Below are 19,389 nucleotides of genomic sequence, written 5' to 3'. Positions count from 1 at the left end.
AGTCTTTAAATACACAGCACTTTCTCCCCGCATGTAAAGCCAACTAGGTGCTGCCTCTGGGATCTAAAGTCTCTAGAAGTCAGGGTCAGACGTGTTGCATTTGGCAGATGTACACTTATTTCCAAACTCATCAAGTTGTATACATCAAATATGTACGGTTTTTTGTGTGTCAAAAAAAAAAAAAACTGTTGCACTTCGTTCCACTTGGTGCAGGCTGGAGTTCATTATGAATAAAGAGCTTGTTGCCAATTCAGCCTTAGCCAGAGTGAGTCTGACCTGGCATCAAAAAATACCATGATTTTGGAGATAGCCACAAAAATCTCTACCCACCATAAAGGTCTTTGTGGCAGTGCTGTGGGCTCCTGGTCCCCGGTTCTATGTCATCATCACTATGAAGAGCATGCATCTGTTTGCAATTAACATAGCAATGTTTTCAACTTGTCCAAAATTTGCTTAATCCTGTAAGTTCCTCAAAAGAATGAAAATAAAAAAGAAAATGAAAGGAGGAAGAGGAGTTGTGAACAGGCTTGTCTGGCATCTCAAGAGGAGCGCATTCTGCACTCTGCCTACTCCTTCACACTACGAATTATGAGATAGAACTAAATGTGCACTCATGAGTGGTGAACAGAATGGATGTTCTTGGAGAACAAAGAGACACATGGTAGCATGGCAAACCACATTAGCGTTTCTCGAAGCACAACTGACTGGGGAGTTTCAGGGCCTGACTCTCCTCCCGCTGCAGATCTCTCCCCTCATCCATTATCCTCACTGACAGAGGGCCTGGTCCGAGTCCCCAGAGCCAATGACAGCTCCCAGCAGCTGGATTGTCGGAGACATTTAAGTGGCATTTTTTCCCAATTACTCTTCTCAGACTTTAGACGGGAGAAAATACGTTTTGTGAAACAGTGATGGTAATGGCAAGAATTAATTTGTGGATGTGGTTAAATGCAATTTTAGCAATGCCTTGAAATGCACCATATGCTGGGCACTTCCCTGGTACAGACAGCTACTGTCTTTAGGAAATTGATTTCTGGGTCTCATGTTCTATTATTTTAATATATTTTCTAGATTTCCTTTTTACTTATTTGCTTTTTGCCATATTCTAGAAATAATCGTTCCTTATGAATGCTAGCTTATATTTTTAAAACTAAACTTAAACCTTCCTACCTAAATATTGCTGGGGCACTCAGTAAGACATATTTGCAGTCTCTAGTAAACCTATAAGCTAAAAGAAGAGTAAAAGGATTTTTTTCTCCTAGATACTGAAAGATTAAAATTTGTTGCATATATGAAAGTAACTATCTCACAATAAACTTATGTTAAGCTGAAATTTTAATAAAATTAATGGAGTTGCTAAATTACAGAGAAATAATATAATATGGTAAAGAAGATTTGGATTTAAAAAAAATGGAAAGGTAATTAAAATCAAGATATTTATGAGTCTATTCTGCTTATTTATGTATTCATGAAATCATTCAAAAAAAACTTTTTGGGGCACCTGGGTGGCTCAGTCATTAAGGGTCTGCCTTCGGCTCAGGTCATGATCCTAGGGTCCTGGGATCGAGCCCCGCATCGGGCTCCCTGCTCAGCGGGAAGCCTGCTTCTCCCTCTCCCACTCCCCCTGCTTGTGTTCCCTCTCTCGCCATCTCTCTCTGTCAAATAAATAAATAAAATCTTAAAAAAAAAAAATTTCATCCATCATGTCCCAGACACAGTTCTATATGCTAAAGATAGAAAACTAAACAAAATGGACAAAAATTCTTGCCCTCATGGGGCTTGCATGCAAGTGGGGAAAGACATGTCTTTGCACTAAAATTAATTCCACTTTAATAAAGGAGACAAAGCTTAAGTGCTTGAGATATTAAATAATGAACTGCCACAAAACCATTAAATAAGAAATTTCAAATTTTAAACAAATATCTATTTGGTATTCTTTAATTACAAAATCTTATTTATGAGATAAATGGTTAGAAATAGAATTGCATGGAACCCGAAAATTAAACTGGCAAATTATCTCTAGATTCTTAGCAAGTGCTAGGTAAGGAATTGGGGGAAATGGCATGGTATTAAAGGCATCCTCATAACTTAGCAAGAACATGCTTTGACAGGTTGGCAATAAACAGCATGGCGAGGGTGGTGGCCATGGTTTCACAATGTTTATGAATCCTAAAGAAGGGACATGTGTACAACAGAATGAGAAAACATTCCCAATTAGGGGCGCCTGGGTAGCTCAGCCTATTAAGTGTCAGATTCTTGATTTCAGCTCAAGTCATGATCCTAGGGTTGTGAGATCCAACCCCATGTCAGGTTCCACACTGGCCATGGAGCCTACTTAAGATTCTCTCTCTCCCTCTCCCTCTGCCCCTCCCTGCCTCTAAAAGGAAGGAAGGAAGGAAGGAAGGAAGGAAGGAAGGAAGGAAGGAAGGAAGGAAGGAAGAAAGGGAGGGAGGGAGGGAGGGAGGGAGGGAGGGAGGGAGGGAGGGAGGAAGAAAGAAAGAAAAAGAAAGAAAACATTCCCACTTGTTATGGTACACTAAAAGAAAACAGATGTCTGGCTAGAACAACAAGGTTTTTGGTGTGAAAAGATGGAATGTAGTACAAGAGAGTGCCTATCTTATAATAAGCTGTATTCTAGGTAACATTTGAGAACTGACCAAAACAGTACATATAGAAAACCAGCAGAGGACAATATACTTTGAGAGAGGTCCAGCAGAATGCAAAACTAGCCTAAATGTCCAATTAAAATCCTGAGATTGTCTGCTTAGTGATGCCTTACCATTATTCAGTGGTAAGCTGGTTCTTAATCATTTTCATTTTATTATGAATAATTATAAATGTTAAGCTGTTGTGTTAATTTGTCTTAGATGAAGGGATATATTTTAAGACCAGCAGTTGTGGGAGGGGTTGCATATCAAGAAATTAAAGCTACTATAAAATTTGTATCTCCAAGCTCTCCTGAGCTTCAGAATTATATTTAAAACACCCACTAGTCATCTCCCTGGAATCCCTTGGGCACTTCTGACTTAATGTCCTAAACTGAACTCTGTATCTTGTTCAATATCCCATTTCTTCATCTCAAGTAACAGTTTCTCCTTCTACTCAGACTGGCAAGCTGCAAACTTGAGGGTCTCTCTCTCTTCTTCCCTCCCTCCCTCTCTCTCTCTCTCTCTCTCCACCCCTTCTCCCGCCCCACCCCCAATCCCTTCCTACTGAAGACCACAGGCTTTGGTGATCTCTCTCCTCTTCATCACCAGGTCCTCATTAGCTTTCCTCTGAATCAGGATACCAGCCTTCTGAGTGAACTTCCAGAACATCCTCCATTCCACGCTCGTGCCAACAAACCTGATCATAGATACCTTTGCTCTAATACCTTTGTTGGCCTGCTTCTGCCTTCGTACTCCTATAAATACATTTCTTATTTCACACATGCCTATACATTTGTAAATAATATGCATATACAACTACTGCATTAATATATTGTACACAAAAGAAAACATAAAGGGGAGCCTGGGTGGCACAGTCGGTTAAGCAACGGCTCCTGATTTGGGCTCAGGTCATGAGATTGGGCCCCATGTAGGGCTCCGCACTGGGCATGGAGCCTGCTTGAGATTCTCTCTCCCTGTCCCTCTGCCCCTCCCCCTGCTCATGCTCTCTCTCTCTCTCTCTCAAAATTAATTAATTAATTAATTAATTTAAAATAAAAAAACAAAACATAAAAATTGACATTTTAAAGAGCAAGATAAAGATGAAATATTGTATATTCCATTAATGATAGGTAAAATATTTTGTTCTCACTAAAATGTTATTTAGTGAGAGTAATGTGGTTGAATATGCTTCATAATTTTTGGAAAGTTTGATCGCCCTATAATAAAGCAACTTGAAACCTGGTCCCAAGTGCACTTGATTTCGATGTTTGGTTTGATGGCCGTCAGCACGCAGATGCACCTCACGGAAAACCACAGATACAAACACAGGAAATAGATCACTGGATGAGCTTATGAAATTATGTTACTCATTTTTCAAAATCATCTACAATTTTTGCAAGGGCTTTTGTGAAAATTCACTAATGCTTGTATCACTCATGTTTTCTTTCATCTTTTTAAGTCATTTATTCATTTTTTGAGTCTTAGATTAGTCAAACTAGATAATATACATAAATCCACTTAAGCAAGCACACAGGAAATGCTAATAAATTGCAGTTTGCTTTAAGAATGAGTAAGGAGGGGGACACCTGGGTGGCTCAGCCAGTTAGGCGTCTGCCTTCGGCTCAGGTCATGATCCAGGGTCCTGGGATCGAGTCCTGCATTGGGCTTCTTGCTCAGCGGGGAGCCTGCTTCTCCCCCTGCCTGCCGCTCCCCCTGCTTGTGCTCTCTTTCTCTCTCTCTGACAAATAAATAAATAAAATCTTTAAAAAAAAGAATGAGTAAGGAGGTTAGGGACATCCCTCTCAATGTGGTGGATCCCAACTCTTCCCTCACAATTTCTTGCACCTGATAAGTCCCTCTGTCTGTCTGACATGCAGACCAAGCAAGAGCACCAAACAGCAATCCATATGCTACTAAGTCCTTTCTCGTATTTCAGATAGATATCCAAGTTTTCACCCTTTCTTCCTACACCCCAGCATATCATTTCACACACCCCCGGAGTGTTCTTACCCCACCTGGAGGCCACTGGCCAATGTCGTACATCCAAACATCTCAGCTGGACACACCAGGCCTTTCTTGTCTATCCCACCGACCTCTCCATTCCACACAACCTATCCTTCAGCCACATTAAACTTCTCATCATTTGCGAATTTCTGATCATATTTGCTTTCCCATTCCTTCTCTGAAATATCTGCCCACATACTCTGCCTACCCGCAAACCACACTCATCTGGTACACTCTTCTCCATCCTTCAAGACCCAACACAAATGGGAGCCCTTCTCTGACTTTCTTCCTGACTGTCCAGTGTTCTCTTAGCATTTTATTCATTTATAAGACCTCAAGCCACACCACGCACTCATCCATCCTTCCCTATACTCGAAGTCCCTTAAGACCAAAGACCGTTTAGGTAAACACAACACGTAACAGAGTGACTGCCCAGTAGAAGACCTCACAAAACTGTTTGTTGAATATTACAACTTAGAAAGGTTGAAGTAATTTTAAAATTAGGAAAGCCAGAGATGAGCAAATCTCTGCTGAAGAATCAAAGACCATTAGAAAAAAGATTCTAAGGAAACACAAGGAATCAATTTCCTGTTATTCTCACACTGGTTGACCAGTGTGGACAGGATATTGGGAAATGGCAAAGAAAATGCAATTGACAAGGTAATGTTTAATAAACCAGGAATTTAGCAAAAATTGGCAGCATTGTGTCCCAGGGGGTCCCAAGGTGAGTTGGTGGTGATCCCACTAGTCTCTAGAAAGTCATTTGGGCTTCATGGAGCTGCAACAGAGAACTTTAACAGATTTCATCTCTTGGGCTCTGAGACCAAGCAGGTAAGTTTGAAGATAACCTCACCCTTTAAGAGATAGTTACTAATCAACAAATTAATTATATCTGCTGCTTTCAAAATGTCCTGTGTTAAAAAAACCAACTATGGAAAGAGTTGATTCTTCTACAACTGGTCTACATCTGTACTAAACAGCATATATAAATATTCATGTCCAACTTATTTCATTGTACACAAGGGGTTTTTTCAATGTCATATAAATCATAGACACCTCTATCACACAGTGGCTTTGTACGAGTCAAGGTAACATTTTGCTCCTTCCGACGTACATTAAAATAGCCTGTGATGTATACACCAGTATATATTATATAATGAGCACATTTTTCCCTCTGGTATTTTATATTATGTTATGGAGACACAGTTTTTGCTAGTGGACATAACTAGAAATTGGGACTTGGGTGAGTCATTTAAGCTCTCTCCTTAACTTCATCTATAGAATGATACTTTTTGGCTAACTCACGAATATTTACTCATACGAGTTCATAGGCTGCTTTGAAGGTGGCATTGTTTCTTATTTCAACATTTACTCTGGAACTAGACCCTAGAGTCATCACAAGGCAGTGATCCCTGTGAAGCCGTCATCTTGGGCCACCTTCACTACCCCTCTTGATAAATGCAATCATAGCTCGGTAATGAACGCCTCCATCTCAGTCTTCCATGGTCTCACAGTTACATTTATAAGTGGCTCCCTGGAGCATATCTCTCGAGGTGATGATTTATACTTCAAGAGGCAGCTCAGCAAGAACTCGGAGCTAAAACTCAATCAGATAAGATGAAAAAGATTTGAGCAAACAGTTTAAAATATTAACTGATAGACTCTGTCCCTTTCTCATCCCTTGTTTCCAATATTTGTGGAAACATGTGATGGAAGCTCTCAGAATCTTAGCTTTAGGAAATGTTGATGTTATGTAAGAATATTTGGGAACAGTTTTATGAGAGGCAAGTGTTTTTAAAAAGGGTGCCACTGACAGATGGGCAAAAACATAGAACTGTTGAGATCCAAAGCACTATTCAGTGCCCAGCTACACGTTAAAATAATCTATAGCTGTAGAGCATTTTAGAGCTTATAGCATTCGTTTATCAATGCTTCATTTCTTATAAGCATATGAAGTGTGGGGAGATGAAGGAAGCAAGTTTAGCTGACAGAATCTCTGCTCTTTAGAGAAAGAAGCTCCAAAGGTTGTGGAAAACCATGATTTTATTCTTCTCGCACTGATATGAGTGATTTTTTTCCTATGGATTTTTTTTTATGGACTGATTTTTACTCACAAGGCTACATTTCAACATTACTTTGAAGATGTCAAAGGCATAATTCAGGCAATCATAAGAGGAACATGGGACAATTTGATCCTGCTGAAATAGTCCATTCTTCATACACACATACTCAATCCTCAAGTAGAGGGTGACCACCAACGTCAGCAAAATTAGCAAATGTGCTTGTGTTGATGTAACCTTACTTACTTAATGGCTGGTGTGTTGCCCAGGATATAATCAAGATGGAAGATATTTCCTGGCCCCTGGGTCACAGAAGATTTTGAATGATCAATGCCTGGAGTAGACTGACCTTGGCTAAATCATAAGGGGACCCTGACAGGCAGAGACACAGAATTTTTTACTTTTAAGTGTCTCCCTACATAATTATATTATATAATAATAAAAACAACAATAATGCTTCTCCAAATACTCCACACACAACTGGGTACCTTCCTCGAACTGGTAATCTATGCTCATCCTCTACTACAACTACACAATTTGCAGTGTAATTTTATCCCCGACCCCTCTGTATTAAATGGATCCCTATGGTAGACATACTCCTGCTCACCAAGATTTCTACTTTTCCATCTATTTCTGAGTATATACCCCCTTAATATTGGGTAATGACCATGTGGCTTCCTTTGACCAGTGTCATGTGAGAAGTGACGTCTCTTCTGGGTAAAAACATTTAAAGTTTGGTGCACAGTTTTCCATACTCTCGTCCCCTGCCCTGGTGCTGACGGAGAGGCCACAGGAACGAAGCAGGCTAGAATGATGAGTCATCCTGAGAGCTGCCTGGAGATTTTGCATGAGCGGGAAATTAACTTCTATGGTATTAAGCCATTGAGATTTTGGTGGTGTTTGTTACAGCAACATAATGTAGCCTACCCTGACTGATGCAGTTTCTCACCAGCTCAATTTACATTGATCACCATTTATGCAGAAGCCCATAGCTGTTTATGTGGCTGTTATACCAGTAAGTTGTGTTTATACATGAATCAGCCTCAGTCACTGTCCAAGGCGAAGTCTCAGAGAAATAGCTGGGAGCAACGGGAAAGTACTGGGATGATTATGCTGTGTCTCCCACACCCTCACCAGGTCCCTGAATTAGTACTGAGGGCTTCCCAGTGCAAATTGCCATCTGGATTTATTACCAAGGAGGAATCAGTTTTATGAGAAGAAGGAGGAGTTTAATTTAGAACACACTGAAACTTCTAGGCGAGTGGGAAATTCAGTTGGAAGTGCCTAGTTAGTAATTGGTAATGCAGAAATGGGGCTTGGAAATAGGCGAAGAATGTGGGTATATATTCAGAAGTAATCTCCATACACTTGAAAGTTGAACATAAAACATGAATAAAATTTCCAAAAGAAATGGCAGAAAAGTGAGAAAAATAAAAAGCGAGAAAACAACTCTTAGGAAGCACTCATATTTAGGGCTAGAGAGAGAAGGAGCAAGGAAGGGAGATATGAGAATGATGATGACAATACCCATTCATTTTGAGAGCTAAGAATACCATATCTTCATTAATAAATTCATTTAAATTTAAATTTCAAGGTTTTTAATGAGGATAAAAAATGTACTACTCCTTAACAATCCATTTACTCTCTCAGATATTAAAATAGATTACCCATGTGACAGGCAGCTGGACATTATCTGTAATAAAAAGCAAATGATTTTTTAATTCAATGTCCCAGAACTAATTTATCAAGATTTAAAGTTTTGCAGAAGAAACAGAACTTTTAAACATGTATGATTTGCTCTGCATTATAGTCTTATATTTATTCAACAGAATTGTTCTATACATGTGGCCGGTGCTTGGCACTATGGGGGTGCGGTCGTCCTTCTAGCACTGTCTGCCTCAACCCCCCATTCCACAAACTTTTCCCCCTGAATGTTCGGCTTTGTACCAGCTTTGGTCCTGCCAGGAAGACCCCAAGAGTTCATTAGCTAACATTTTCTGAACCCTAAGTATTTGTGCCAGACATAAGGTGCTTTTTACAGGTTCTCTCATTTAATCTTCAAGACAACCCTATGAGGTGGACATCAGTAGTATTTCCATGTTACCACTTGGGGAGCTTAAATGTTGAGAAACTTGCCTAAGGTCACAGAGCTATTAAGGGATGCTTCAGGACTCAAAATAGGCTGGCCAGTGCCAGAGTGGGTGCTCTAAGCCTTGCTACTTCAAAGTGTGATCCTCAAGCCAGCAGCATTAACCTTACCTGGGAGTTTGCCAGAAATGCAGAAAATCAGTCCCAATTCCAGACCTATTCAATCAGAATTTGGTTTAAACAAGGCCCCCAGGTGATCCCTCTGCACATGAAAGTTTGGGAAGCAAACTGCCAAGTCACTTCACTCTGCAGAGACTTCACTTTAAAGGATGCTCGGGGGGATGGAGGTAATCTTTCCCCTGAATTGCAATTGGCGGCGGGGGGGGGGGGCGCAGGGGGAGGAGGAAATGCTTGTGTTCTCCAAAGGCAAAAGGAAGGATTCAGACAACAGGTTCTTTCAGTTTCAAACACTGGAGATCAGCAAGGGTCAGGAACACTTCCAAAAGCAGCAGATACTGAGCTGGGTCTTGAAGCCAGAACATTTTCTCAAGTCATTTCATTAAAAATAGGTACTGTTCCAAATGGACCAGTGCCCACATCAATAATCTGGACTTAGCTTCTCCAGCCTGGATTCCGTTTTCCAAATAGAATCCAAATATCAACAGCACCAAAAAGCAGATTTGAAACCTCAATAAAACTTGCTATGATTGCATTATTAACCATATTATTCGGTTTGGAACTGCCTGGTTTGATTAATAATGTTCATGACAAAATCAGTTTGCTGCTTATTATCAGTTGTTCCCCAGGTATGAGTACAAACACTGGTCTGAAAAGCGGAAGCACGCGGGTTGGTGAGCAGGCCTCCAGCTACAGGTACTTAATTCAGGGTGTGACGTCGCCTTTTCAAGACCCCTCTTCTGAGCGGCGCCGGCCTCCTCTCTCTTGGGTGGGGCCCAACAGCCCAGCTCCTTTTGGCTGGCACTTGATTCCATGTCACCAACTCACTCTGGCTTCCAAGGGCCCTAACCCGCGTGCCACCTTCCGACCACCCCGCCGACAGGTCCCCTCGGACCAGCCCGGACGTGTCCTGGGCTGGGGTCTCCACCTGCCCTCCGCACCCTGGGGAAAGGGTGATGCTGGCCCGGCTCTCCCGGGTGGACTAGCGGAGCCGCGGCGGTGGCAGACGGCGAGTCACGTGGGGCAGTGGGGGCGGAGCGCAGCCGGCCGGGTGGGTGGAGAAAACAAAGCCCCCAGCTGTCAGTAAGAGGAAGGAGGCGACAGCGCCGGAGCAGGTGAGTCAAGTGCATTTAAAGCGGTACCGCCCTGGCGCACCCCGACACCTCCCGCCCTGGCGCAGTCCCTCCCAGGCCGAGCACTGGCCGCGCCTCCTCCCGCAGCCGGGGGGGCTGCAGTGTGCGGGTCGCGGAGCCGGCGGGACCCCGGGTCTCCGTGCCCGGCAAGAAGTTGTGCAGGGGTCGGCGCCGCGGCTCCGGGGTCTGCACCCGCCGCGTTCCCGCGGGCCGCACCTCTCCTTCGTAGTCCCAGCGCTGCGCACTGGGGGAGAGGGGAGGGAGTCGGACTGCCACGCTGGCAGAAGCAAAGTGGACTAGCTCGGGGGTGAGGGCCGGGGCTCTCCAGGACGGGGACGCTTGGCGCTGGTGCAGAGGGGGCTTGGGGGTGCGCGCCCGACGAGCGCAGACCTGGAGACGCCGGAGTTGGGGCGCTGGGACTGAGAACCGAGAGCTCTGGCAGGGGCCGCGCGATTCGGGCAGACCAGGAAGTGCTGCGCGCTGGCGCTTGCGGGCAGGGGATCAAAGCCTGGACCCCCCGGGTGCTCGCCCTCCGGCGGAGACGAAGCCCACTGCTCCCCATTCCGACTCCGGCTCCCGCTGGTGCTTCTGACTCCCGGGACCTGGGATCCAGGTCTGGGGAAAAGAGAGCGGGTTGTGATTCTGAACCCAAGGGGCTCTTCTGCAGAAAGCTCCCTGGGCGCAGGGCGAGGGCTACTCAGTGACTCCCCACTCTGCTTCGGTAGGAAATTCTTCAGTCCACCCTTAGAAGGGCTGCGCCAAAGCCTAGAAATCCCACAAAGGGCTGGACGGAGGGGTGGGCACAGAAAGACCTTCCCTCTGAATCTGGAGCGCTCCGTAATGCAGACTTTCAAATCCCGAAAGGGCGAGTGGATTTGGTCACCCCTTGAGTCACTCTGCGAGTCCCGTGCCAAGTGCCGCCCAGCGCAGAAGGCAGAGCTATCACCTCGGAGGAAGGGGCGCTGTAGCCATTTGATCAGGAGGAGCCTTTGTCTTAACCCCCAGTCCCTTTCTGCTAGTCTTCGCCGGGTCAGTAGCGCGTGGAGTAATTAATATTCCGAACATTAGCCGTCCCTTCACCTCGGCACCAGCCAACACTGCTGTCCCCTCCCTGCGGGTTTCTCCATCACTTGCTCACGTCCCCTCTTCCAAAATCGTGGAACGTGGTCCAGACCCGCTAAGCAAGAGGAGGTCACTAAACGCACTATAATGCAGTCACGTAAAATCAAGGGTTAAGTGTTCAAACCTGCACCCTCCCTCCCGCGAGGAGACGGAAGAACTTTCTTGATTAGCATAGTATCTACCCTGAGGCCGCGCTGCGAGGCGGCGGTTCGGTCCCAGCAGAGGTGAAGCGTGCAGTCGCGTCTTGACTGTGCTTTGACGCAGCACCTGCTTCTAATCTGAGAGGACCCGCGGCTTGCAGCTTTGCCGATCAAGACTCTGGAATGAAACAGAACAGAGATCAAAAGGTAACAGAAAGAATAGCAACATTTGAGATGCTTCTCTTGAGCACTAAATTTAGCTAAGTTTTTAGTAAGCTAAGGGGAGCTAGGTCCTTGCCTAGACAGTGTCCCTTCTAAAAATGTCCCCTTGCTTTGCTTCGCTAGCCTTCTTTGTGGCTGCCAAACTAAGTTATCAGGGACCATGTGTCAGTAGATCTCCAAGACAGGTTGGGAGGCCACCAGGTAGTCATTAGTTAGGCTTAACTAGTAGGTTTCACTTGCATGAGAAGAGTGACGCTTCTCCAATGCGAACCTTCCCAAACTCTGCTGCCTATTAGAATTACCTGGCGAGCTTTGGAAAATCCTGATGTCCACATGTCATCCTAACTCATTTGAATCGGACTGTTTGGAGATGAGAGCCAAGCATCGGGTTTGTTATTTGTTTTATGAATCTGCAGGTAATTTTGTTGTGCAGCAAAGTTTGAGCACCACTGACGCAAAAAAAAAAAAGAAAGAAAGAAAGAAAAGAAAAAAAGTTCAGTGGCCAGCAGCTGCAAGAGATGCTAGACAAGATGCCAGTTTAACTACTTGGGCGGGTGGGGAAAAAGACGCTGAAACTGGAGTGTTGCTGACGCCCTAGGGCGGGGGATTGTCGTGCGGCAGCTTGGCTGGCCGTGACACCTGCCACATCATCTTTCACCCTCGCTTGCCTTAGGTCCAGTTCTTATTGGAGAGATCGAAGTTCACTGTCATGCATGGTTTCTGCACGGTTGTTAAGGAGACGGGTAGAAACTTTCATTCCCATGATGACTCACGTGCACAGGCAGTGGGGAAACCCAGCAGAAACTAACTGGGAGCAGCCTGGTGAGTCAGCAGGCTGCACTCCAAGGCGGAGCCCCGGGAATAGGAAGTAATTACATCCAGTAGCTTATTGACGCGCACTATTCCACTCCTTTGACAGCATATTTGAATATCTGATCAGGATATGTTTGCTTGTAGAAGCCGATCCCTTTTCCAGCACCCTATTCTACCAGCTGCATTATAATGCTCTCTCCTGTTGGGAGGGGAAACACAAAGCCAACTAGACATCGTGTAATTTCCTTGGTGGGAGGCATATTAAAAAGAAAAAAAAAGCTGGAGAGTGCTGTGGGCTGGTTTGGGTTATTTCAATTATGTGAAGTAGAGAGGATGAATGTGTAGTACATAAATTTTGAATACAGAAAAGTCAAATACTGCTTGATTACACAGTCAGTAGTGGATTAAAGGATCCATTTAAATAGAAATGATTATACCTAACATTTTGCAAGCAATTTTGTTTGCTACTAACCCACAATTTCTTGCTTTAAAAAATATTTCCTAAGGTGTACATGACCCTAATAAGAGAATCTGTTTTAAAATGAATACAGATTATTAAATAAACTTATTTTTCTTATTTTTATTACTATTAACTTCAATTTTTATACCTCTCCTCTCTTCAGTATTCTCGATATTACCACGACTCTCTCCATCATTGCCTGCATGCTTCCTTCCCCATTCTGTTTCTTTAAGGGGGAACAGCAGTGCCTGGCACACAGCAAGCCTTCAATGTTGGCAGCTCTAGAACTTGGTTTGAATCTCTCGGAGCCCCTGGTACCCTGCTTGGTCTTCTCTCCTAGGGGCCTTTGTGTCTGCAGCTCCCACAGCACAGAGCGTAAGACCTTCCATGGTGTGGATGCTACTTGTTTATACTGAACATTATGAAAAGGTGGGGAGAACATTTGTAAGCAAAGCATCCTGAGTACATTCAGTTTTGTTATTTTCCAAGACAGACATTCTGGATATGGAGGAGCCGAAGGTCTGGTTCAGTTCTTAAGTGCTATAAAACGGTAGTTCATTGTTTGTTCATTTACAGTTTTACATGTAACAGTTTAGCATTGTTTTTAGCATAAAATAATTCAGTTAAATCAATTTAACTAGTAATTGTTATACATAACTGCACTCTCATGGATCGAGGATTCACTTCACAAGTTTGTTCTCTGCCAATTATTATGGAAAAAAAACAAATATCCACCTATGTGGATGCCTAAAGGAATTCATGAAGCTAGGAGAGTTATTTCAGAGCACAGGACAAACAACACGTTAATAGTTAAATAGCTTTTATTGTCATTGGCCTTCATTAAAAATAGCACAAGTATATTTAAATAGCCAGAATATTTAAAAATGAGAAGTTGGTTGTGTCTTTGACAGATGCCACCAAAAATAAATGTTAATAAGAATTTCCAAAGGCCAAAATGATGTAAATGAACCCATTCTCAGTTCTGTGTAGCTTCGAAGAGGCACTGGGGATGCCCTTCTGAAATTCCCATCCCTTTTTTGGGAGGTGTAAGATACTGAAGGCTGAAATGTAGTCTAGAAGACGGGGTCTAATCCAGATTAATCAGAAGCTGTTCATCAGAGGATGGTGTAAACCTAGTTCTGTAGTATTTACAAGTAGGCCAAGAGGAGTGAGGTAGAAAGAAGGCGTGCCATCTTGATTTTAGAAACTCTTTTAAGTTTTTCAGAACAGATGAGAATCATCTAGCTTTTTTTTTACCTTAAATTTATACAGCCCTTTGGTCTTTTTTTTTTTTAAGATTTATTTATTTATTTGAGAGAGAGAGCATGAGTGGGAGGGGCAGAGGGAGAGGGAGAGAGAATCTGAGACTCTGTACTGAGGGCAGACCTCGAGGTGGAGCTCCATCTCGATCTCACGACCCTGAGATCATGACCTGAGCTGAAACCAAGAGTTGGAAACTTAAATGACTGCGCCACCAAGGGTACCCCTGCCCTTTGGTCTTAGTAACATATCAGGGCCTAAACAGAACTAGGTAGATAGAATTCCCATGTGCCAAAAAGCACAAGTCCAAAAATTAAATGACACTCCAAAGTGGCGAGAAACCGGGTGCTGACTCCTTGTCCAGTGTCCATTATGTCATGCAGCTGTTTCTTGAACAGGGTTGGATATAATCTTGCTTGGAGGTTTTGGCTAGACAAGTTCAGTTCTAATTCTCTGCTCCCTCCTTCAAATAGGAGAAACCATTTACATACATCATGCTCTCACATAGTAATCAACCTTTGGATTTGGCCAACGTCCAAGAATCTAGCCATCATTAGCTGGTTATCCAGATAACCAAAGTAGGAAGTTTCAGAATCTTTGCCCAACTCATAGAAGCATAAACTCTCTTGTTTGAAGGGCCTTCACAGGTTCATCCCACCATCCAGCAAAAACGTAAATGCCCTGTACAGCATCTTTACTAAATAGTCCTTCAGTTTCTGCTTCGGGGTCTCCCTCACCTCCCTCACATTCCATCCACAGAGCATTCTCTGCAGCCTTCACCACTGAAGACCACAGAGATAAAATCCTACGCTCTTATATATTTACCTGCAACCCTCTTAAACACTTAAAGTGAATTTATTCTCCTGAATCAGGAAAATCTGGCTCTGGTATTTCAAATCTATTCATCGCACAAATTTTTTTGCTCCAAATTTGCAACCCTAAATTTCAAGAGAAGTCTTCAAAATTGTGATTTGTTATACCAGAGTTCTAGAATATGACTATTGGTCAATTTCCTCCCAGCAAATCTCATCATCTACATACTTCAAAAATGACTACTGACACTAGGCTTGTGTTGAGTTGGAGCCCATGGATCCATCTGTTTTGGAGATCAGCAAACTATGGCCCCCTGCCTGTTGCTGTCTGTCCTGTGAACTAAAACTGGTTTTTGTCTTTTTTTAATGGTTGAAAACATATCCAAAGAAGAACAATATTTTGGGATCCTTAAAAATTGTACAAAATGCCAACTGCAGCGTTCACAATGGTATAATGGCACTGCACCCGTACTTATTTACTTGCCTCTTGTCTATGGCTACTTGTGTGCTCCACAAAGCCTAAAATACTTACTAAATATTTACATACGATGTTTGCACACCCTTGATTTGTTCCCATTCAATATACTTCAGTTATAAATGAGAATTTGCTCACTTAAAGCCCTCGTCTTTTTTTGTTTTTTTCCCTTAAGAAAAGGGAAAATAATTTGTTTCCAAACATAGGTAAACTAATCGCTCAAGATAATTTAGTTTCATATTTCCCTTGGGTATGTATGTACTTTGCAAAAGCAGTACTTTTCTAAATAATATATGAATTTTTGTGATACGGTAAACTGTAAAACTTCTGAACCTTAACAGGCCCAAACAGTGCAGTGCTAACTTACATCAAGCTATGTCACCGTTTCCAGTGCCCCAGAAAATGCAAAAACCCAGCCTTGACAGCAAGCCCAGAGGGACACTTGCCTTAACTCTTTAGCAGTAGGAACTTCCTTTTTCTCTTTCCTAACCTGTGAGGGCAGGTTTGTTGTTTTGTTGGTTGTTGCTTATTTGATTTAGTATATGAATATGTAATTTGAGGATTTATTCAGATTTGAGATTTTTTTTAAGATGATTTATTTGAGAGCAACAGGGCGAGAGCACAAGCAAGCACAAGGGTCAGAGGGAGAGGGGAAAGCAGACTCCCTGCTGAGCAGGGAGCTGGAGGGAGGGGGCTCCATCCCTGGCCCCCTGGGGTCATGACCTGAGCCAAAGGCAGATGCTTAACCGACTGAGCCACCCAGGCGCCCCAGATTTGAGATTTTTCATTGACTGTCACTTTATACACTTAAAACATGATGTGGAAACTTGCTGTTTTTGAAAATAGCACTACTCTTCTAAAGTATACATTTAAGATCAATTGCTCACTACTTAATAAAGGGAGTGCTCATTAAATAATAAGCAGATTTTCATATAGTCACTTACATGACTAGAGGCTGGCAATATGCCATGGACAATTTAGTCTGCAATTTCCAAATTCAAAAGCAGATCAGATTATGATCCAGAAATTCAAATTATTTGCCTTCTGCCCAAGGCTGGACAGATTACTATTAAGATTCTAGAAAGAATATTTGAAAGAACAATAATTACATTGATAGGAACTTGTCTTACTTTTTTAAGTGTGGCCTCATAAAGTTTCCTTCAGTTAAGAGAATTTCCTCTTTTTGATGACTTGTTAATGCCACCGACTGCAAATGAGTTTCACTTAGATTAATAGAGCAATTTTCAGGGTTATATATAACTGGTCCTCTTCATCCCTTCCAAAATCAGTACAATTTAGAAACCTACAATTTAGAAACCAAAAATGGTGGTTGGGGTTCCTTTTTCACTAGATCAAACAAGGCATTATAAATAATGTAAAGTTTGAGGTACCTGAGATCAGCTAAATAATTTCTAAAAACAAAACCAAAAAAAAAAAATAATAAGGGTATCTAACCCCATCCTGGGACCATTGGTAGCAATGGCATGTAGATATCTAACTCCCAAGGTGACTTAACCCCCTCCTGCTCCTGATGGAGTAATGGGGAAGAAGGATGAAGGGAGACAACTGAAGACAGATTGTAGAACCAGTTCAAGTGAAAAGTAACTTTCCTCCCTTACCATAAATTAGATTTCATATTTTATTAACTACATTTCATTTAATATAGCTTGTGCCATATATATATATATATCACGTGTATCTCTCTCCAAAGTAGTTCCAAAATTAAACAGTATGGAGGGTCCTCAAAAAGTTAAAAATAGAACTACCTTATGATCCGGCAATCACACTACTGAGTATTTACCTGAAGAATCTAAGAACACTAAGTCAAAGGGATATGTGCACCCCTAAGTTTATAGCAACATTATTTATAATAGTCAAGATATGGAAGCAGCCCAAGTGTCCATGGATTGATGAATGGATAAAGAAGATGTGATACACACACACACACACAAACACACACACATACACACAGAAATACTATTCAGTTGTGAAAAAGAATGAAATCTTGTCATTTGCAGTGACATGGATGGCTCTAGAAAGTATAATGCTAAGCAAAATAAGTCAGAGAAAGACAAATACCGTATGATTTCACTCATATGGGAATTTAAGAACAGAACAAACAAGCAAAGGGAAAAAAATAAGAGAGAGAGGGACAAACTCTTTATTATAGAGAATAATCTGATGGTTACCAGAGGGGAGGTGGGTAGATGAATGGATTAAATATATGATGGGGATTAAGGCAAGTACTTGTTGCAATGAGCACAGGGTGATGTATAGAAGTGTTGAATCACTATATTGTACACCTGAAACTATTATAATGCTATATGTTAACTAACTGGAATTTATTTATTTATTTAAGGGAGAGAGAGCAAGCATGTGAGGGGGGAGGTTGGGGGTGGAAAAGGGACAGGAGGAGAGGGAGAGAGAGAATCCTAAGCAGGCTCCACACCCAGGGCCGACCCCTACATGGGGTTCGATGTCATGACCGTGAGATCGTGACCTGAGCAGAAATCAAGAGTCAGATGCTCAACTAACTGAGCCACCCACGTGCCCCATAACTAACTGGAATTAAAATAAGAACTTGAATTTTAAAAAGCAGTTCCAAAATTAAGAACCTTCTTAAACTAATTGGATTTTACTATATTTTTACGGAGGAAGAAATTCATAATTTTTAACTGATTAAACAGGGACAGAACACTCAAGCATTTTGCTAACAGATCAACCTTCGTATTAACTTAGAATTAATTATAAACAACATGGCAAGAATGACTATTAGTATTTGGAGTTAGTAAGAGAAAGGAAAATAAGCCAGAAAAGGCAGGTAGAAAATGAGGCAATTTCTTTTAGTTTTGCTAAAGTATCTGAAGCTTTTTATTCAATGTCATACATAAAAGTAAAACCAGAGGACCAGATTACCCTCTTTAAGTAAAGGCTGTTTTCAACAACTGATAAGCAAGAGGAGAGAGCGTGCCTGCAACCACCTTACACTTTCCTTCCTTCTTTCAAAGATGATCTTCAATCCAATCAGCCTGTCAAAATTGGATCTATTAAGAAGCACCTTTCTTGATTCTAACCAAGAAACCACTATCTCCATTTTCCCACTGATCTTCTTCAGTCTTGGAAAGTGGAAAAGAAAAAGAGGGAGCTAGACAGAAAACCTTTCTGCTTTGTTCCCCCTGGTCCTTCCTCTCCCCCCCCCCACCCCGCCCCTGCCCAAAGGAAACTGTTGATAGAAGACTTACTAGTTTCACTTCCGGCTTGACTTCTACCGTAATTTTTTTTCTTAAGTGTGGTCTTCTGGGCACAAATATTCTAAAAGGAGTTTCCACACATCAACAGCAGTAGTAACCGCGTGCTGTATGTGTTATTGGCAAATCCAGAAAGCCGTTCTCTGTGCAGTTGGAATGTTTAAACAACCCTGTTAGTGGGTCTGTTCATTCTCCACGTCAGCGTCTGTTCTCTCGGCCCTTCAGCGTTAGTTAGGATCTGGAAGGGTGTGCGTTTACCTCGGGTTGCAAGGTGAAATACAGGATGACCAGTTAAATCTGAATTTTAGATCAACAATGATTTTTTTAGTATAAGTATATATTACATATATGTGTTACATGGGAGTACACTTATACTAAAAAAATGAATCTTTTATTTAACATAAAAACTTAACTGGGTGTCTCATCATTTTGGTTGTTTGAAGTTTGGTTTTATTTTTCTTTTCTCTTTTTTGTTTTTGCTTAATTTGCAACCCTACTTTTATCCCACAATAAATCTCAAAATGCCTCACTTTCCCGGTCTGTAAAATATCTGATCTGAGACTATATGTCCAAGATAATAAAGTAGAATGTCTGAGCTGCCTTCACCCACTAAAGAAAAAATCAAGCCATTATCTGAAATTTTCTGCACAACTTACCTAATTAAGAGATCATGAAAAGTAAACCCAGAGCTAGAAAATTAGCAATCTTATTTTGTAAGATATTGTAAGGT

At 42.2% G+C, this 19,389-nt stretch overlaps 1 protein-coding gene across 2 annotated transcripts in view; it reads left to right on the top strand.

The window, feature by feature from the left end:
* Positions 1-10,014: 10,014 nt before the first annotated feature.
* MAPRE2 (microtubule associated protein RP/EB family member 2) overlaps positions 10,015-19,389 on the top strand; it is a 152,881-nt gene continuing 143,506 nt past the window's right edge. The window contains exon 1 of one of the 2 annotated variants that reach the window (XM_078060434.1): positions 10,015-10,089. Coding sequence is in view for 1 of the 2 variants with exons in the window: in XM_078060433.1 (XP_077916559.1) it covers positions 11,553-11,576 (24 nt within the window). In the remaining variant the exon portion in view is untranslated. Of the gene's footprint in view, positions 10,090-11,487; positions 11,577-19,389 lie in introns of those variants that run through there. The other variant, XM_078060433.1, reaches the window with a different exon arrangement.

The sequence above is a fragment of the Halichoerus grypus genome, chromosome 13, assembly GCF_964656455.1.
Source record: "Halichoerus grypus chromosome 13, mHalGry1.hap1.1, whole genome shotgun sequence".
Taxonomy (NCBI): Eukaryota; Metazoa; Chordata; class Mammalia; order Carnivora; family Phocidae; genus Halichoerus; species Halichoerus grypus.
Note: the sequence above shows the minus strand (reverse complement) of the source record. Positions and strands in the feature narration are given on the sequence as shown.